Here is a 20,583-nt window from a genome sequence, read left to right on the forward strand (position 1 = left end):
GCTGGAAGAGTGGATATGCAATAACGCTTTCATACTCTTTTATCTCTTTCTTTACACTCTCATGCTTCTCACGTATAGCAGGCTGGCTCTGGTCTTTTCTCAAGACTCCTTCCTTGAGTTTTTGCTGTACAAGTTCTCTCCCTCGAATCATGCGTTCCTGGTGAGCTTTAATTTGCATCTGTTCCCTCTCATTTACCTGCTTTCTCCTCTGTGCGTCATGGATGCCATGTACTTCTGGCACAATTTTGGGCAATTTTATTTCACTAGGGCATGGTGGTAATTGTCTAAATGTTTTATTCTTAAACTCTCCGACCTGTTCAGGTCGATGTATGTGCATTTCTACATGTTTCACTTCTCTCTCAGGTACCAAATAATATTGTTTTTGTCCTTCTATGCTTTGGGTTGTTTTCCCCTCCAATCTCTTCTTGATTTCATTGCCTGTCTCTTGTTCTTTCATCATTTCCATTATTCTTTTATTATAATAAGGCTCTGCTTTGGCAAGCCTGTAGTCAAGAGAAAGACCTTGCTCTCTACTGAGTGTTTCATACTCCTCCTGATATTTTTGAATCATCAGTTGTCTTGCTGCTGTTGTATGCACGCCACCTAGATTCTGTCAAAGTGAGGTACAGAATTTTATAATATGACCATCTTTTTACTTTGAACATATTTAAACAGGAGCTTACGCTCACTATTGACACCAAGAAATGACCATGGTCTTTCATTAATTTCGGAGCGATAGTGATTTTACTTCCATCATTCCTAGGTGAGCTTGTGAGCTCTGAAAGTTGGAGTTCTCACCACCAAAATCAGTAATTAGTTTTTTAAAAACATAGGGTTGGGAGTTCTAAAAATAATACTTTGTTTTGCAAGTAAAGATTTAACTGGAAAACATTTGCCACTGTGGACACACTACTGGAAAGTGTCACTTGGACAGAAGGATTTTAAACTTAACTTTCCTTCTCCTAGTCATTTCAAACTGTATGATGTTAAGATAATTTATTTACCAAGATTTTTTTCTCCAGTGGGGACAGTTGACCTGCAGCAATCCTGGGGTCTTTAGATACTTTAGCCCAGGACAATCTGTAAGACAAAAAAGCAAAGGTAGATTAGAATGCGGGAGATGTCAGAACAAATCTGCTCTCATACTGACTAAACCAAAAAACCCAATTGTTTTGGTCATGGTCAAGGGTATTTCCCTCAGAAAGAAAAAACCTGGTAATAGGTAGGACTACAGCAGGGCCATTTCCCAATGGGAAACCACTACATTCCTATGGTAACGAATAATGAATGCTCTTTTAATAAGATCATATAAATAAGAGCACATACAGTCATCCCTCGGTATCCACGGACACCCCCCCGCAAGGTCCCTTGGTTCCGGGACTCACCACCCCCACCCCAGATACTAAAATCCATGCCCTAGTCCCTTATATAAAATGGCACAGTATTTGTATACAACCTGGGCACATTCTCCTGTACACCTTAAATTATCTTTCAATTACTTGTAATACCTACTACAATGTAAATATTATGTAAATAGTTGTAAATACAATGTAAATAGTCGTAAGTACAATGTAAACACTATGTAAATAGTTGCCAGTAAGTGGCAAATTCAAGTTTTACTTTTGGGAACTTTCGGGAATTTTTTTTTTTTTCAAATATTTTCCACCCACAGTTAGTTGAATCTGCAGATGGGGAACCCTCAGATATAGAGGACCAACCATAATCCTTTCATATAAACTTAAAGCATACTTCTCCTGTGGACTCAACATGAACCATTCTGAATCTTGTACCAGGGACTGGGCAAGGGAAGAGACAGGCTCCTTGGTGAAGCTTTGCCCAAGCACATCTATGACAGATTGCTCAGTCCCACTGCCTCCTTTGTCTTCTGAGATAATTCTAGACTTCAGTGTTAACAGTTCATTCTCTTTGTGCAGTTTCTTGATCCAGGCCCTCTCTGCCTCTATCACCACATACAGCATCTCTGCCCTATAATCTTTCGTTCTGAAATTCTGTTATTTGATCGCCCACCCCTCTGCTTGCCTGCCTTATTCTGCCAATCATCCTTCACCCTAAATCCATTATGAAACCATTCCCTGTTGATCCGCTTGGGATGAGACTCTGTGGTTACTCTGGGTTTATTTATAGGGACAGCCTGATGGCAACACAAGTGAAGACTGCCAACTTTTTGTGTGTCATCCCTGGTCTAATCTGAGCTCACTGTGAGGTCATATTTAAGCCACTGAGGATGCCTGGCATCTCATCTCTATGCCTTTATTTACACCATTTATGGTTTAGAGCATGGGCTTTGAAGCCTTACAGGGCTATGCTTGAATCCTAATTCCACCACTTCCCAGGGTGTGACTCAGGGCAAGTAACTTAATCTCTCTCTAAATCAGTTTCCTCATCTACAAAATGGAGATATAAGACCAAAATTTGCCTCTTGGAGTTATAAAGAACAAATGAGAATTAGATTAAAGAGCCTGGCAAAATGCTTGATATACAGTAAGTTCTCAATAAATGGCAGTTGGGGCTTCCCTGGTGGCACAGTGGTTAAGAATCTGCCTGCCAATGCAGGGGACATGGGTTCGAGCCCTGGCCTGGGAAGATCCCACATGCCACGGAGCAACTAAGCCCATGTGCCACAACTACTGAGCCTGCGCTCTAGAGTCCATGAGCCACAAATACTGAGCCCACTGCCACAACTACTGAAGCCCATGTGCCTAGAGCCTGTGCTCCGCAACAAGGAGGGCACCACAATGAGAAGCCCGCGCACTGCAACAAAGAGTAACGCTCCGCTCACCACAACTAGAGAAAGCCCACGTGCAGCAACAAAGACCTAATGCAGCCAAAAAAATAAAATAAAATAAAAATTTAAAAAATTAAAAAATAAATAGTATCCATCTCCACAGGTCAAGCCCTGACTATAAAGTCTTTCCAGTCTACTCTATGTAACAGTGATTTTTGCCACGCTATGAATATGAACACAACATTTTTTATTTCTACAACTCATTTGAAAATCAATCATGGTTTCCACTGTGCTATCTGCATCCATATATCACTTTTAACATTTTGATGATGAAATTCAGACTCATAAAGAGTTGGAACTATAATTTTTCAATCTACAAATACAATGATCTATCTATCATATCAGAAAGGATCTGATAACAAATACTGGATCTCACTGACCTCTTGGGCATATTCTTATTTGCCTGACTACATATACCTATTTTGAGATTTTAAAAATATGACCACCTTACTTTTATTTCTCTGTACATAGTATCTAGCACAGTACTTAACATTAGAGTCTGTAATCCCAAATTCTCAAAATTAATGATTTGTTGATTGGTGATTATCCTCATCACATAATATCTGAGTATCTTTCTCTCTTACATTCCCCATGACACTGTATCTTTTTATTAAAACATTTACCAGTCCTCTTTGTAGTATACAGGCCTATTTGTTTTATATGCCTATCCTGGGCTCTCACATTTTGTCCTATAAGTGTACTTTCATTGCATTCTAATTATTCATTTGTACTCCTTAAGGTCAGAGACCATAGTTTTCAGCTTTGCAGCCCCAACTTCAGCTCCAAGACTGACATAGGTGCTTAATAAATACGAACTGAACAGATTGTGAGCTTTTGTTGGGAAAGGGCCATGCCTTATAATGCTTAGTTCCTTTACTGCATTAGGACAGTATTCAACTCATGGTGGATCTTCACTGAATTTTGTCAAACTTTAAAGGGAAAGTTGGCGAGAAAAGACGGCTGATTTCAATTTCCATTTTCAAAGGAGAAAGACACACAGAGAAGAGAGAATAAAAACTTGCCTACCATCACGCGCTCAGCAACAGACCTCTCCTTGTAGGACAAATTATTATGAGGCTTGTCACTCTCCAGTAGCTTGCTCAGAGTTTTAGTCCCCTCACTACTGTGAGTGTTTCCATTATTGCACAGAGAAGTAGATCAAAGCCTCTCTCTAGGAGAGATCACAGCTTGTCTCTTTCAAAGGAGAAAATAGTGATGGCTCCAAAACCTTTATATGTAAGGAGCTTAGCACAACTATCAGGTTGAGCGGGGTTGGATGGACTGAAAGCGAACTAGGAAATTCATTTAGAAGCTGTCCCTTCAGGACAACAAGATTCTATACTTTAGGGACTTCCCTGGTGGTGCAGTGGTTAAGAATCCACCTGCCAATGCAGGGGATACGGATTGGATCCCTGGTCTGGGAAGATCCCACATGCCGCGGAGCAGCTACGCCCGAGCGCCACAACTACTGAAGCCGGCGCGCCTAGAGCCTGTGCTCTGCAACAAGAGAAGGCACCACAACGAAGAGTAGCCCCTGCTTGCTGTAACTAGAGAAAGCCCGCACACAGCAACGAAGACCCAACTCAGCCATAAATAAATAAATAAATTTAATTTTTTAAAAAAGATTCTATTCTTTATTTATTTATTTTTGGCTGCATTGGGTCTTCATTGCTGCACGCGAGCTTTCTCTAGTTGCGGAGAGCGGGGGGCTACACTTTAATGTGGTGTGTGGGCTTCTCATTGCGGTGGCTTCTCTTGTTGCGGAGCACGGGCTCTAAGCATGCAGGCTTCAGTAGTTGTGGCACACGGGCTTAGTTGCTCCACAGCATGTGGGATCTTCCCCGACAAGGGCTCGAACCCGTGTGCCCTGCATTGGCAGGCGGATTCTTAACCACTGCGCCATCAGGGAAGCCCAGATTCTATACTTTAGATGGTAGGTTACAGATGAATTAAAATAGCAAGATTTAAAAAATACTTGTCCTCATGCTTTATAAAAGTTCAGGGGAATGTCAGCTGTCCACCTAAGGGATGACGATGATGAAGTAGAGTTGGTCCATGGGAGGCGGGGGACAAGGTGGAAGGGGGTCCGCAACTGAAAGCCAAACTCGACCAAGTCTTACTGAAATCCTACCCAAGGTTGCTCCCTTGACTAATGCTAACCTCCCTCATTTGGCAGGCATCTAAAGAGGAAGGAGTCCCAACCTCTTCTGCTCCGCCACCTCCAAGGTCCTGAGCCCCTTCCCAAGTGTCCTACTTCATCCCTCATCCCTGTTTCCTATCGTGCCTAAGGACTAGATGTTCCTCCTCCGCCTTCACCCTCTCCACTTCCTGCACCGTAAGAAGTCGACTCACCCCTTCCAACGGCCCAGAACAGCCCCCACAGCACGCCAGCCAGGAGGGGCTCTGCAGAGAGCCCTTGCTTAGACCGCGAGGTCCAAGGAGCGCTAGAAATGTAACTCCCAGAATGTTTCGCTTTGTTTCTAACCACTGCCCGGCAGCTAAAGAAAAATATCAACTCAGGAACGGAGGAAGTAGTAGTTTTCTCGTCCAAAGAAATTAGTATTCAGTAAGTTTAGTACGATTTTTCAGGAGAAACGCTCCCCGCGACTGCGTCCCTTTAAAATTCGAGACCAATAAAATAAACACCCCAGTACTGGGTCCTGAGGGGAAAAATAACCGGTGGCACATCTTCGATCACCTGTTTCCTTAGCCGACGTCACAGAACCAGGCTGAAGGCGGCGCTAAAACTTTCCTTCAGAGAAGTTCCTCCCCGTCTCCAGGCTCTCGGGACCACGTTTGCGATTAATTATGACGTCACAGCCAATCGTCAGGCGGGACGCATCGACGCTCTAGCCCGCCGTGCTCTCACTGCTCCGCTGCCGCGTAGAGCAGGTCCTCTAGCCCGCGGAGCTGGCAGGCCGCTCACGCCAGCCCCAGGTAAGCCCCCAAGTCGAAGTACCGGACCCGGGCTTGGAATTCCGGATATTTGGGCTCCTTGGTTGCAGAGGCACAAGGCGTGCGTGGGAGAAGGGCTCGGGTTCTGTATGCTTAGGTCCAGGGACAGAATAGGAAGGACCCTTCAGTGGGGAGGGAGTTACTCTCTTTCTTTTATTAATACTCTCGTCCCCTTCCCAGCCCTCGACCTCCCGTCCATCATGGACCTCGCCAGCACCTGCTCCAGCTTTCAGTCTGACCTGGATTTCTGTCCGGATTGCGGCTCGGTCCTGCCTCTTCCCGGAGCTCAGGATACGGTCGCGTGTACTCGCTGTGGCTTCTCCATCAACGTGCGAGGTGAGGGGGGCTCGTACGCAGCGGCCCCGGCAGAGGGCCCAGCGTGGAAGGGTCAGAGGCTTTAGGACCTCAAGATCGGTTGGATTGAAGAGGGGGACCCTAAAGCAGGGTATCAGGCACTTTTGGTCTTGGGTCGAAATCTGAAGGGAAGAATATAAGGCCTCCTGGCCAAACCGAGAGGGAGTTGTGGGTGTCAGCCCTCTCCAAACCAACTCTTACTGCCTGCGCAGACTTTGAAGCGAAGGTTGTGAAGACCTCATTTGTGTTCCACAAACTGGGAACAGCCATGCCCGTGTCGATGGAGGAAGGACCTGAGTTCCAGGGACCCGTGGTAAGTGAGTGACATGGAGGACTGGCCCCGTTAGGAGGGTGGGAAAGAAACGAAGGGGGTATTGCACAGATCTGGAGTGTTTTGTACCCAATTCTAAGAGGGAAGAGGGGTCTTTAAAACAGCAGTGTCTGAGGAGTGTGATAGCCTGATGTCTGTGGTCAGTAGGGGGAATTATTAACCCACCAGTTGCTTCCCAGGTTGACAGGCGCTGCTCTCGATGTGGGCACGAGGGAATGGCATACCACACCAGACAGATGCGCTCCGCTGATGAAGGGCAGACCGTCTTCTACACCTGTACCAACTGCAAGTGCGTATCCTTTCCCTCCCCTCCGCCCTTTCTCAGTCTGTTTGCTACCTAAACAAATCCAGCGATTTACCTTTTGTACTGATAAACAGTTGTTTCCTTTGGTCCCATCCCTCATTTCTGTACAGTTCAAGTAATAGGGAGATTTGTGGTCTTGTTTTTTTTTTAATTACACTTTTTTAATCCTTTTTATACCCAGTGAATTAAAGCTTTTAAGATATTTAAAAGGAAAGAAAAAAATACAGAAGGCAAGTATTGCTTGGTGATCAGTGTGTTATGTTGGAATCTTCCACTGCACTCAACTTAGTTTTACTTTGGTGAGAATTACTCTTGAGTGATTTAAAGAACACGGAATAGTTTTAAGAACTCCTCTTTCTCTTTGGTGTTCTGCAGTTTCACTACAATATATCAAGATGTGGCTTCCTTTTATTTATTGTGTTTGGGATTTGTTGGGCTTTCTGAAAGTAAGGATTGATTTTTTTTTCCAGCAACCTTGGAAAATTATCAGCCATATCTTATCGAGTATTGCCTTTCCCCTATGTTCTCAATTCTCACATTCTGGAGCTCTAATTAATTAGTTGTTTATTAGACCTTATCTTCTATCCTCCATTTCTCTCACCCTGTCTTTTATATTTTCCATCTCTTTTTATTCTGCCTCTGGGTAAATTCTTCTGGTCTTTCTTCCGGTTCACTAATTCTGTCTTCAGTTTATTTCAATTATTGTTACTTAAAAAAATTTTTTTGAGTTCTACTTCATTATTTTTCAAATCCCCTCCTCATTTTAATAATTCACACTTATTTAATCATATTTTAAATTGTTCCTTTTATTCTTAAAATATATATTACATTTAAATATACTAAACATGATATTTATATTCTGTCTGCTAATTCTCATACCCACAGTTTTTGTGGGTCTGATGCTGCCATCTGTTATTTCTACTGACTCTCATGGTGCTTCTTTTCTTTTGTGATTTTTGATGATAAGCTCAGATTTTTTAGAATTTGGACTATGGAATTCTTTGAGGCCTGGGGTGAAAGCTGTATTCTTAGCATTTGTGTTTCCTGTTCAGGTGTCTTGAGGTGCTAACAAGCTAGAATCACTTTAAATAAATTTTCAGCTCCATGTTTTTTGGAGCACACAGGTAGTATGAATTTGGACTGCAAATCCAATGTAAAGGCCAGCTTTTGGTTAGAAATTCTCAGGGGAGTTTTTTTTTTCTCCCTCTACCTAGTGAGACAGTCAAATTCCTCTTCTGAAGAGTTGGATTTTTTTTTTTTCTTGTTCCCTTTTATACAAAGAGGTAGCCCTTTGGGGGTCTCAAACTTATTCAGAGTATCTCCTATCAGACATTGTAGCTTTGTCTCTAGTTCACCCATGTGGCTATCAAAACAGCAAGGGCACCATGGTAGCAGGGGCTTCAGTTTTAACTTACCTGTCTAGATTCCTGGTTTTATATCATTTCAGCCAGTGTGAAGGTTGCCTTTACTTTCTTGCCTTCTCACCAATGGATTAAAAATATTTATAGTTAGATGTGCCTTTTGCAAATATTTTTTTCCCAGTCTGACCTATTTGTTTTCTTAACTTTTTATTTTTTTTAATGACCAGAAGTTTTTAATTTTTATGAGTTCTAGTTTATCCTTTTTTCTTTTATGGCTAGTGCTTTTTGTTTTCCTAAGAAATCTTGGCATACTTCATAATTTGCAAGATATATTTTTAATCCCAACATTTTTAGTTGTCTTGAATTTGTGGAGGGTTGTTTAGGGGAACTAGTCCTCCACGGTCATAAATGAAAGTCTTTCTTGATTATTTAATTGATTGTCTTATCTTACACTGCTAGAACTTCTTCGTTGGGTCAATATAACAAGTCCTTTCTTTCTCTATAGGTTCCAGGAGAAGGAAGACTCTTGATTTTTTTCTGAGCGACTCAACAATCTCTCCTTCTCTTCCTTGGAAGGTGAAAGATACTGGGTTCTTAGATCCTTTGTCCATCTCCTGATTGCGGTGTTTTGCTCCCAGAGGAAAAGCAGATCATCATGTGGGGATTACCGTTGTCCCCAGAGTACTCCTACCCTAGTTGAGTTTCCTTTATTAAAGTTATAGTTTTCTATAAGAGCCAGACGTATGTATGTTATTTATAATCTGTCTTCTTCCAAAAGAAATTTTTGTTAGTTTAGAGAGATATATTTTTCCTTTCAACAAATATATCAGCTACAAAAAGAGAATATAAATTAGTACAACAAAAAGAAAAAGAGAAAAAAATAAATAAAACAAAAAAACAAGGAAATAAAAATGGAGCCAGGAATGAGGTTAATATAAAAAGGCATTTATAAGTACTCCCTCATTATCTAAATCTATTTGGTTCCTGAGTTTAGGGAAACAAAGAGTGGGAGTTTGGATAGTGGGAGGTTCAACAGAAAACTTAACCAGATTCAGTTGATATGTAAGTCTGGACAATAAAACAATCTGACACTCAGAGATACAGGTGGACACTTTGGAAATTTTTTTTATTGCTCTTGAGATAAATGTAATATATGTATATATATTTTACATTGTAATAGATTCATATATAGAAAGGTAGAAAGAAAAAAGTAAAACTCAAAAGGAATCCCATTCCACAGAGATATTTGGGGTTTTTTTTTAATGGGATTTACTATACATGCTGAGTTGTATCTTGCTTTTTTCAGTTCAAACTTAAAAGGGAAGCAAATGCTTAGTCCAGGCACAATAAACATTCAAATTTCAGTCTGGGAATGCTGATTCCTGCATTCCTTGGTTTAAATGGCGACCAAGAGGTGATGGTAACGATCATCTTGTAATTGTGCGGCCCTTTATATATTGCGAGCTCTCTAACATACACTGTCTTGTTTGATCCCACAGCAACGTGGAGGGATGAGCAGGGCAGTTTTCTCCACTGTATGTTTGAACAGTTCTCCTGCCTCACTCCTGAAATCTAAAACAAATCTGTTCATGTATCTACCCAGCTTTAAGCCTTTCACCGACTGGATAAAGTGCAAGTTTCTTAGCAAAGCATACAGGGCGTCTTATATAACCACGCCCACCTGTCAATCACCATTTGGAACTCCCCTTACATCCCTTCAGTATTAAACTGCATTTCCTTCAGTGCGCACAACTACGACTTCGTAAGCTGCTTTCTTTACCTAAAAAACCCATTTGTCTGCCTTCCTGTTCTCTTTTTGCCACTCTTGTGCTCCCTGAGAAACAAACACATATTTTTATCTTATAAACTGGCCTATATTGTAACTTATGACAATTTCTGTGCTTAATCTTACTCATCTCCACCCCAGAGCAAGGGTAGGCAGTATGTAACTAAATTCAGTTTCATAGATGAGACTTACATCTATGTTAATATTCCAATGTCTTATATTTCTGTTAGTATTTATGCCAGTCTTTCCCATTAGACTGGGAGCTAAAACGCAGGGTGTGAGTGTTTTATGCTCCTCCATCTTCAAGTTACAGCACAGTGAAAGGAAAAAATCCAAGTTGAAGACGCATTAAGCGCCCTGCTCGAACACCTACAGGCACAGGGCGAGGATTAAAACCCAGATTCTTTTTTTTTTATAAATTTGTTTATTTTTAAAATTTTATTTTTGGCTGCATACAGTATTTGTTTTGCTCTTTTTGGCTGCGTTTGGTCTTCGTTGCTGCGCTCGGGCTTTCTTTAGTTGCAGCGAGCGGGGGCTACTCTTCGTTGCAGTGTATGGGCTTCTCATTGCGGTGGCTTCTCTTGTTGAGGAGCACGGGCTCTAGGCATGCAGACTCAGTAGGCGTGCAGGCTCAGTAGTTGTGGTGCACAGGTTTCGTTGCTCCGCGGCATGTGGGATCTTCGCGGACCAGGGCTACGAACCCGTGTCTCCTGCATTGGCAATGCGGATTTTTAACCACTGCGCCACCAGAGGGGCCCAACCCAGATTCCTAATCAAGTGTGTTTCTAACTGCTCCCAGGTCTCGATTCTTTAATTCCCAAACGAAACAATAAGAAAACGAAGCTAGGCCGTGGTAGGATCATTATTATTGCCCCTTTGTTTTCTCGGCGCTCCCACACAGCCAAGGGATGGGGGTGGGATGGACTCAGCTACTGGACATCTGAACCACGTGCGGTAACCAGTCTGCAGCGCCAAGCCCAACTCTACCCTCCTTGACCGCAGGTTCCAGCTCAATCTCTGTGGCGCATGCGCGTGCTGCACTTGCTCGCTCCGCCCCTGCTTCCACATCGCAGTGACGCCCCTTCCGCCAAAGTTGTGTAGCCTTCTTGCGGCGCCTGCGCACTGTCGCATTACGGCGGAACTAATCCGGCGACCTTGAGCTTAGACACATTTAGTGCCAGGAAGGGAAAAGGGGGACCACACAATGCGTCACACACCCGGAAGCGGAGATCCGGAAGTGGGGTTGGACAGGTTATCCCCAGGGGTGGGGCAGCGGAGGCCCAGGAAGAGGGGGAAAAAAGAAGGTGGAGGATCCTGGCTACTAATCTGAATCCGATACCGATTGTCTTAGACCTCAGAGACACAGAAAAGACAGAAGGGTGCCTCATCCCCCTTCCTCCCCTCCTCCCTCTCTTCAGCCTTAGCCATGGCGGAGGCAGGGGCCGGGCTGAGTGAGACCGTCACTGAGACAACGGTTACCGTGACAACCGAGCCCGTGAGAAAGGCGGGGGGCGGTGCTGTTTAGGGGTTGGGGAGATACCGGGAGGGAAGGGATAGCGCTTTGGAGAGTTGCTGGAGGGGCTGGGCCTGGGGATATGGGAGGAAGTGGGGTTGGGAGAATCTCAAGGTATCGGGAGATTTGGGGTGTGTCAGAGTTGGTGCAGAAGGCTGGTCAAGAGACCAGCAATAGAGTTAGGATATAGGTGATGCTTCTTGGAGTGGTGGTGTGTATAAGTAATGAAAAAACGGGAATTTGGAGATTAAGGAGCAAGGGATGTGCTGGGGGTAAATGAAGGGCTGTGTGAGAAAGCATGGTTGGAGGCCAGCTGCAGGGGAATTTGACTGGAACCATACTTATCAGTAAATATTTGTTGAAGGAATGATTGTAAAAGGAAGCAGAGGGAATGAGGGAACAAGAAAAGGGAGATGAAGATAGTATTTTGAAAAATCAGAGGAGATATAAATAGAGAAAAATGTAGTATTTTTGCAAAAACAACTTAAGCTGCCTTCAAAGGGAGAAGGTTGTGTTGGGTTTAATAACCCTTGGACTAAGGGAGTTTAGAGTAATAGTTACTAGAGATGCCAGGATGCTGGGGAATAGGTTTCTCTGTATACTAGTGGTTACCAAGAACAGGAAATAATACTTCATGATTCCTCAAGGGACTCCCTGAGGCCAAAAATCTGTTCTATTTTATCTTCTCCCAGCCCTCAGCTCCTCTGGCACTATGTCTGATCCTGATTGAGTGGGGGAAGGGAAGAGAGGAGGCCCCCGGGAGGAAGTGGGAAAGGTTAATAGGAGGGGACTAGCTAGGTATGGCCATCCTTCTTAACGTTCCAGGAGAACCGGAGCCTAACCATCAAACTTCGGAAACGGAAACCAGAGAAAAAGGTGGAATGGACGAGTGACACTGTGGACAACGAACACATGGGCCGCCGCTCATCAAAATGTGAGTAATTGTTGGCCCACAGTAACCCTGGAGTCCTGGCTCCCCTCAGCATGTCTTCTGCCTTCTTACATTCACTGACCTTCCCGAAGCCCCCAGATGCTCACAATCCTGTGGCTGTCCTGGTGGTTCTCCGGTATCAGGGAGAGAAGGTTAAGGTTAGAGGAACAGAGGTAGGGAGAGGCTTGAATTGGGATGTGCCAAGGCTTAAAGTCAAGAGGTATCTGAGGTGGGAGAAGTGGAGCTTCGGATTCCTGGCTGGAAAGGACGAGGGAGTTGGGTGTCTGAGTCCCAGGGTGTGGGCCTGGGGAAGTTGGTTCCTGGAAGGTAGGAGGAGAAGATGGTGAAAGTAGGGATTTTTACTGAGATCCAATGGGAATGGAACTGATGCTCCATCTTATCTCTTCCTCCTTTTTAACTGGGCTCCTCCCTCCAAATCCAGGCTGCTGTATTTATGAGAAACCTCGGGCCTTTGGCGAGAGCTCCACGGAGAGTGACGAGGAGGAAGAGGAGGGCTGTGGTCATACACACTGTGTACGGGGCCACCGCAAAGGACGGCGTCATTCAACCCCGGGACCAAGCCCCACCACCCCTCCCCAGCCTCCTGACCCCTCCCAGCCCCCTCCAGGGCCAATGCAGCACTAAATTCCTCTCTGCCCCACCATTCCTGTGTCCGTCTGGCCCTGAATGTATTCATGTGGCTACTCGGGGACTTAACCCATGGTTTGGTCCCTTCTCCAGCCCCCTCCTCCCCTCTCCTCTGCCTGATAGAGGGAAGAGGGGGAGGAGGGTGGACAGAGATCCTGGAATTCTGACTTGCTGCTATTCCAGAACCCAGGCTTCTGGGTTCCCCCAGCCCTCATTTCTGCCTCCTCTCTTCAGGGATCCAGGCATCTTGGTCCCAGTCTTTTCCCTTTGTTCTCACTGCCAAACTACCTGTCCTGTGATCTAATTATCTTGGCCCCTTGCACTCTCTACTTGAGTTCCAAACAGTTAAATTGGGTTTCCAACAGCCCCAGCTTTCACTGCCAGGGTCCTAGTCAGATTCCAGGCAATCTTGCCCCAGCTATGCTTGTTAATCCTGGCTTAGAGCTTTTCCACTAATGTATTTATGTCATCCTAACTCTTAGTCCTTGCCTGTGGGATGTGAGGTCTTATGTGAGACCTCAGGGCTCCTAGCCCTTTCCCTCCTCTCCTGCCCACTCCCGTCATGCCCTTAAGAGGAGTTAGGAGAGAGAGAGGTCTTTGTCATTCTCACCTTGGGAGAATGGGAAATGGAAAAAGAAATAGTCATGTCTTCTCCCCTCACCATTCTCGTGTGACTTAGGGTTTCTGACAAAGCTGGCTTCAAGACTGGTCACTTAGAGCCAACTATCTCCTCAGCCTTTGGTCTTCCAGCTTAGGAGACAGATCCAACACGGTCCCAGGGGCCTGCGTCCCTGGGAGAGGAAGGAACAGGGAGGGAGCAGAGATGTACTCTCACCCCTTCCTTCCTAGGCTTTGATGTCTCTGCCAGCCCAGATGTCCTGGCCTTCCCCACCCCTTACTGGGATCTAGATATCATTTTCCAGGCCTCTAGCCATGCACAGTTGCAGAGATCAGTCAAATCCATACCACCACTGAGATCTCATTTATTGCCACAGATGCACAAAATAAATAACCCAACATCACAAAATGTGTTAAATACGGGCCCATTTATACATATGGGGAAAGAAGTGAGGCTATATACAAGGGTGAATTTGGGGTGTCTGGGCCATTCCCAGGTTGAGGAAAGGAGAGGTAGCACCATTGGTTGCTTGTTGTATGTGCAGGGGGGAGGTTTTAAGAAGGTTCTTAATGGGAAAAGGCTGTAAGCATAGAAAGCCGCCATGGTGGAGTAGAACTGGCCTGCCCCCTTCTCCCCCCAAAAGAGGGCCCTAAGGCCCAGGCCAGAGTCAAGCCTCTTGTTTTGGGGGAGGAGGCTTTTGTTTCTCTTGAGGAGAAACCTCAGAATGGACGAGGCAGGGAAGCCCAACCCTCAGACCTGTGGAGAGGGCACTGGGCCCTTCTTTGCCAGGAGGAGAGGCAGGGGTGGGAGGTAAATGTTTGACCGGCAGGGCCTCTGTGTATTAAACATGGGCCAATTACCAGTACTGATGGGGCAGGACCTGTTCCCCAATTCAGGCCCGGGAAAGATAGAAGGGGAGAGATCCCTTGGGAAGTACTGGGGTAACCAAGGGAGAGAAGCATCCCAAGATTTGGTGGGGGGAGCAGGAATGAATTAAGCTTCGGGCATGGATGCGGAAACTGGAGGCCAGTTGAGGTCCTAACTATCTGGAAGAAAACAGACAATGTAGGTGGAGGGGTGCTTACCAATACACCGGCAATGGGCGTGGACATGATGCCTGGAATGAGTAAGGATTTCCGTGCCCAAGAGGAAGCAGCCTTATTTCTGACCAAGCCAGAATAAGGGTTGTGGGTGAGCTTCTCAGCCTTCCGCTGGCACGAGGCAGAGGGGGACGCGGGGGTCGCGGGTGCACAGCAGCGGGAAGACGCGCTCACCCAGGGGACCGGGCGCCTGGAAGGCGAAGAGCAAGTCCAGAGAACGGCCGTCGTAGAAGGCCACGCGGCCCCGCTCCCAGTCCAAGTCCACGCGGATGCGCCGCGGCTGGGGCACGGCGCCGCCCAGCGGGGTGGGCTCCGGGGCCGTGAGCGCCCACAGGCGGCCGCCGCGATCCTCCACGGCCCACACAGCCTCCGCGGGACATAGGCCTACTCTGCCCTTGCGTCGCACCGACTCCCCGGCCACGCCCAGGGCATAGCGGCTCTCCCCGTCGTCCACATCCTCCCCGGAAGAGTCTCCGCGGGAGGCGTTGTCGGAGATCTCCACCTCCCAGCAGTGGCGGCCAGCCCTGAAGCCCTGCGCGCCCAGCACCGCCGGGAGCTGATCGAAGCGCCCCGGGCCGTCGCGGGGTGCGGGTGTCCCCGGTGGGGCCAGTCGGACGCTGCGGCGGTCCGCGGAGACCAGCAAGCGGCGGTGAGCGGTGCCAGGATCCAGGGTCAGGTCGGCTGGAGAGGAGAAAGCAGGGGGAGGACCGTGTGAGCTGGCTTTCCGAATCAGAGGAGGGATAGGATGGAGAGGATGTGCGGAGGGTACACAAGAGGCCCACAGCAGCTCAAAAGGCTGCTGTAGGACCGAAGAGGGTGAAGGCATACGAAGAGCAGGCTTGGGCAAGACCCAGCCTGCGCTGATGGGCCACTTCCTTCTGGAGAATTGGACTTGGAGAAGGACCCTGCTGGCCCAGGGCAGGGGGCACAGTGCAGAGACTGAAGGAGGGGTTGCCCGGGTTTGCGGGCTTGGCGGCAGAGTGAGGATCGTCTGACTTCTAGGGAGGGTGAGGACTGATACCTCAATCTGCAGCAGGGGGGGGGGGGGGGGGGGGGGGGGAGCTGGGTCAACAGGATGGAGAAGATGGAGCTAAAGAGGAAGACTGATACCAGATACCAGCACCGCACGTGATAGAGGGGAGGGCCAGAGGGAGAAATCCAAGTATCCTGAGAAACCAGCCCACCACCCGCAGGAACAGGTGGGAGTAGACAGGCCTATTTCTATAGGGAGCGCAGGGCAGAGGAGAGAGAAGGTGGTGATAATCAAAGGGACCAGAAAGAACTAATCATTGGCCTTGTGTGTATGGGGTGCTTTGAGGAAAGATTTCTGGATTAGGGGTGCTAGAAGCAATCTGGGTTGGGTGGGATGGTGGGTGACCAAGAGGGCGGAGTACCTTCTCTAGGCAGTTTAAAGAAGGGCAGAGGGCAGCCTTGGAAGTGATGGAAGGAACTCCCCAGAAGCTGCAGAGAAGGCCCAGAGCCTCAGGGGCAAGGAGACGCGGGAATCCTGGGACACTTCTGGAAGGGAGTGATGAGAAGTGGTGGCAGCAGGGATTCCCCAGAAGCAGCTGACCCCCAGGGGTCTGTTGTGTGAGTGTATGAACAGGTAAGAGGAGAGAATAGCTGGAATGTGAGGAATGAAGGATAGACCTTATAGGTTGAATTGTGTTCCCCCCCCGAAAGTTGTGAAGTCCCCCCAATACCTCAGAATTTGACTGTATTTGGAAATAGAATCTTTACAGAGGTAATCAAGTTAAAATGAGGTCATTAGGGTGGACCCCAATCCAATATATCCAGTGTCCTTATAAAAAGGGGAAATTTGGACCCAAAGACAAGTGTGTATAGAGAGAAGATGCTGTGAAGACAGGGAGATGCCATCCACAGGCCAAGGAACGCCTGAGGCTATCAGAAGCTAGGAGAGAGTCCTGGAACAGAGTCTCCCTCTCAGCCCCCAGAAGGAACCAACAATGTTGACACCTTGACTTCTACCTCTAGAATCATTTAACTTCTGCCTCTAGAACCATGAGACAATAAATTTCTATTGTTTAAGCCACTCGGTGTGCAATGCTTTCCTATGGCAGTCCTAGGAAACTAATACAGACATCAAAAAGGACTTGATCATATTTGAGAGAGGAAAGGGAATAAACTGAAAACAGCCTCTCATTTAGTTCCCTCCCTTGTGCCTTCCTTACCCGTCAGTCTATGAAGCATGTTTTTGACCACTGGGTAATCTTCAGGGAGATCGTCCTCTGAGTTAGATGACTTGGGAGTTGGGGCATCAAACCTGGATAGATGAGGGAGAAGGGTCAGGAAATTGGTAGACACCCTCTGCCCTCTGATGTCCCCACCTCTATCCCACTCACACCTCTGGAGCAGAAAAGGGTGAGGCCACACCCACAAAACCTGTCTGTGAGTGGGGACAAAGGTGTGGCTCCTGTAAGAAGATGGACGTGGCAGCTGATAGTGGAAAAGAAAAAACAGTAAACATGGAACTCACCTTCTCCATGTCTTCTTCGTATCCTGGGGTGGGCAGAAAAAAACATGGATGTGAGCTCTGGGCTTCATACTGTGGGGAGCTCTTCCCCCACCTCCTCAGGTAGCTGGGTCTGATTTGGTGAGGTCCCTCCTCGCATCTCCGACTGATCTCACCTCTTTATCCCCTGTGCTCCCTTTTCCTCTCATTCTCCCCCTTCCCTTTTCATGACCTTTCCTTCCTCTCAGTCACCACTTTCTCATCCTCCTAACTCCACCCCTACCGTCCTCCTCCCTTTGCCGTGCCGCAAAGCCTCTCAGTTCCCCTTCCCCAGCCTCATCCAGGCTTTTTTCTTGCCCCCAGAGTCCTCACCATTCCCTGTTTCCTCCCAGCCCGCCCCCCTTCCCTTTCTCAGTGGCCCCCATCCTTATCCACCTTACTGAGGGTGTATCCCAGATAAACATCCCCCGCCTCCTCCATCACACAGACCAAACACATACTTAGAGTCCTTAGGCTAAGAGTTCATTTATAAAATCCTTATAATAAAGCTGCTTCCCCTCTTGCCATAAAAGCCCAGTGTCGTTTATAGGGCCCTTTGTTCTGTGTCTCTCTACCCTGACCAAGGAAGCAGCTGGACTTGGATGTGTCCCAGAAGGCCCAGCAGATCTGCAGGGTACCATGAGAGCCAGGAGAGGGCGCTGGATGCTCCCCATCCAAAAACTAGGATTCCCTCTTCCGGCTTCGCAGTCTAGTGGGAAAGACTGGGGCAGACCCGTAGGGTGGTGAAGGGGAGAGAGGAAAGGCAATTTGCCTAATTATGCCAATTACACCTAGACTAGGTATATGTAGACTTCAAAGGGTGGAAGCAAGACTCGAGACCAGCTCGGCTGCTGGCGAGAAGCCAGGCGGGAATGCGGGGCGCCTGGGGGTCGGCAAGGGAATGGGGTTGGTTGACGGCCAAAGAGTCAGGGCCCAGGAGGGACGCGGGAGGCTGGGTGGGTGGGTGATCAGGGTGGGATGTGGAGAGGAGCCAGAGGTCCCAACGTCTGTTTTCCCGGACCTTGCCTCCACCCGTGGCCGCCTCTGCCTGGGGCCCTGGGAGGAGCGGAGGATAACAATAACAACACAGCAAGGCCCAGGCCGGAGCCCGGGGACCCACCCCACGACACGGCAGGGGAGTTTGGATCTGCCTCCCTCCCTTCTTCCCAACTTGTGACAGCCGCCTCCTTCCCCGCCCCTCCACTCCAGCTTTTTGTCCATCCTCCCTCCTGCTTCTCCTCCGCTGAGCGACTTCTGATCTCCCTCACCAACCTCCCAGGCACCCAGCACCCTCCCCTCCGCCTGGCCTCCGCCTCCGGGGCGCCTAGCGGCGTCTTTTCCCAGCCTCCCAGTTCCCGCGCTCTTCGCCGGGCCTTAGGGGTCTCCTCCTGTTCTGTCTGGTGCCCCAACCCCTTCCCTCCAGCCCCTTTCCCAAGACTCAGGCATCCGTCCAGCTTCGCTCTGGGCAAAGCGTCAACTCCCTCCCGGCATCTCTCACTTGACAGCTGCCGCCCCCCCGTCCTCTGCTTTTCTTTCCCCAGCTCCATCTTTTGCCTAAACTTCGAGAAGGGCCCCAGCTCGGGAGGTGACATTCCCCGCTTCCCCAGGGAGCCCGCGGATGGCCCCTTCGGCCGACAGCTGCGGACGCGCGAAGCGCACCCCTGCCTCACCTCTCCGTGCGGGGCCAGGCAGCCCATGGTGGGGATGCGGCCCCCTCGGCGTTTCCCAGTTCGGGCCCCGGGCTCGGCCAGCTTCTCCCGCAGCTCGCGGCTGATCCGCACTTCCACCGCCAGCCGCACGTTAGACCTCAGGCTGCGGCGGGGGCACGGCCGGCCGCAGCACGGGCAGGCGGTGGGGGGCGCCTCGGAGCCGGGGGGCGGCGGAGTCCCCCAGCGGCGGTCCAGGCACGCGCGGCAGAAGCTGTGCTCACACGCCAGGAGCACCGGGTCCTCGAAGAGGCCCCCGCACAGCGGGCACGTCGCTAGCTGCTCCAGGCGCTGCACCAGTCCCCGGCCCAGCGGCTCGGATGCCTCCATGGGGAGCCAGCGTCCGGGCGCCGTCCCTTCCGCGACCGTCGCGACCACCTTCGGGCTACTCAGGTGGCTGAGCGCCTCTGCTGCTGGTTGCGTCGCTGCCCCTCTCTCCGCCTCCCACATTAACTTTCTGACGCTTTCTGGCGCTCTCCTGGAATCGCCTCTCTCTTCAACCAGTCTGTCTCCGCCAATCTCCTCACTACGTCAGGCTTTATAGGGAGGGAGGAGGCCCCTGCGGGAGGTAAACATCAGGGCTTGCGTAACACCCCATCTGGTTCTCCCGCTTCCCCGTGAGGTTTGGAGGAGGAGGGTGGAAGGGACATCTAGGTCTCGAGCCAAGGAGGTGTTCGCTAGGTGGCGCTCTGGGGGCAAGGTATCAAGGTGTGGGGCGGGTAGCCCCCGTCACCGCCCCCCCCGAATTGCTCGAATCTCGCCTCCCCCTTGGCCTGCTGTGTACAGGTGGGCAGGGCGCCCCGGCTCGCTTTTGGCATGTGTGCCCACATCGCCAGGGTATGTCATTCTAGGTGGCTGGCACACCTACATCTGGGGGCCTGGGGCCAGGAAGCAGGGATCCTGGTTTGTGCGGCTTTGGCAGGCCTCTGAGTGTTGGTGTGTGGCTGTCATTCCAGAGGCCTCTCTCCTCTCCATCTTTCTGCCTTACCTATTAAGGGCTTGAGGACACTGAAGCTGTGGGGTAAGTGGTGGAGAGCAGGCACGCACACCCCCACCTCAAGGAGTCAGCGTAGGGCTCTCTCAGCTGTACCTCTGGCTGGCTCCCATGGCCTCCCTTGTTTCTTCCTATGTCTCTCTTTCTAGTTGTCTGTCTCTCTTTTCCCTGTGTATGTTTTTATTTCCACTTTTCTCTTTCTCTCCTTCTTTGCATGTACCCAAAGGTTGTCTATTTTCACTCTTTTGGTCAACTGAGGCCCAGAGACCTGGCACTGTCAAGGTCACACAGTAAGGGAATGACCTGAAGTGGAACCATACCCAGATCTTCTGATTCATGGCCTTGCTGTGATTCCACCCTGCCGCTCTTTAATTTCAGATCCCTAGAACTCCCTTCTACTTTCTGATTTTTTTTTTTTCTGGAGTTTTCCTCATGCCCTCTTCCCTCACCTCCATCTCTCTGTCTCTTTCCTCCTTTCCTCTCCTCTTCCCTCCTTTCCTTCCTTCCTCCTTGCTCCCTCTTCTTCCTAGTTCCTCCACCTCTCTCATGCTAGGCCTTTCTGTCTGGTACCCCTGTGCGGTTGTGAATAAGTAAACATTCAGATGTCTACAACTATGATCACACACACTGTTGTACAAACATGCGTGTGCATCCAGCAATGTC

The 20,583-nt window shown here is 48.7% G+C and overlaps 4 protein-coding genes across 5 annotated transcripts in view; 2 read left to right on the plus strand and 2 right to left on the minus strand.

Annotated features, from left to right (window-relative positions):
- Positions 1–5,592, minus strand: part of ZFP57 (ZFP57 zinc finger protein) — a 20,293-nt gene extending 14,701 nt beyond the window's left edge. Inside the window, exons 1-2 of one of the 2 annotated variants that reach the window (XM_027099532.1) lie at positions 5,505–5,592; positions 1,005–1,080 (exon numbers count right to left, since the gene is read on the minus strand). The gene's annotated coding sequence lies outside the window, so the exon portion shown is untranslated. The other variant, XM_027099531.1, reaches the window with a different exon arrangement.
- An 84-nt stretch (positions 5,593–5,676) lies between these two features.
- On the plus strand, positions 5,677–8,845 carry POLR1H (RNA polymerase I subunit H). The gene is made up of 5 exons (XM_027099536.1): positions 5,677–5,822; positions 5,942–6,097; positions 6,328–6,428; positions 6,626–6,735; positions 8,617–8,845. Exons 2-5 carry the CDS (start codon positions 5,962–5,964, stop codon positions 8,639–8,641), a joined length of 372 nt encoding a protein of 123 aa, XP_026955337.1. The 5' UTR covers positions 5,677–5,822; positions 5,942–5,961; the 3' UTR covers positions 8,642–8,845.
- Positions 8,846–11,093: 2,248 nt separating this feature from the next.
- On the plus strand, positions 11,094–14,025 carry PPP1R11 (protein phosphatase 1 regulatory inhibitor subunit 11). The gene is made up of 3 exons (XM_027099530.1): positions 11,094–11,392; positions 12,236–12,344; positions 12,784–14,025. The coding sequence occupies exons 1-3, from the start codon at positions 11,324–11,326 to the stop codon at positions 12,984–12,986; spliced, it is 381 nt and encodes a 126-aa protein (XP_026955331.1). The 5' UTR covers positions 11,094–11,323; the 3' UTR covers positions 12,987–14,025.
- RNF39 (ring finger protein 39) lies at positions 13,957–19,438 on the minus strand. Its single transcript, XM_027099529.1, has 4 exons — positions 18,891–19,438; positions 17,206–17,228; positions 16,901–16,992; positions 13,957–15,389 (listed from the first exon to the last, which is right to left on the minus strand). The coding sequence occupies exons 1-4, from the start codon at positions 19,374–19,376 to the stop codon at positions 14,809–14,811; spliced, it is 1,182 nt and encodes a 393-aa protein (XP_026955330.1). The 5' UTR covers positions 19,377–19,438; the 3' UTR covers positions 13,957–14,808.
- Between the last annotated feature and the right edge of the window lie 1,145 nt (positions 19,439–20,583).

The sequence above is a fragment of the Aethalodelphis obliquidens genome, unplaced genomic scaffold (assembly GCF_003676395.1).
Source record: "Aethalodelphis obliquidens isolate GAN/ISIS:26980383/991018 unplaced genomic scaffold, ASM367639v1 scaffold133, whole genome shotgun sequence".
NCBI classification, from domain to species: Eukaryota; Metazoa; Chordata; class Mammalia; order Artiodactyla; family Delphinidae; genus Aethalodelphis; species Aethalodelphis obliquidens.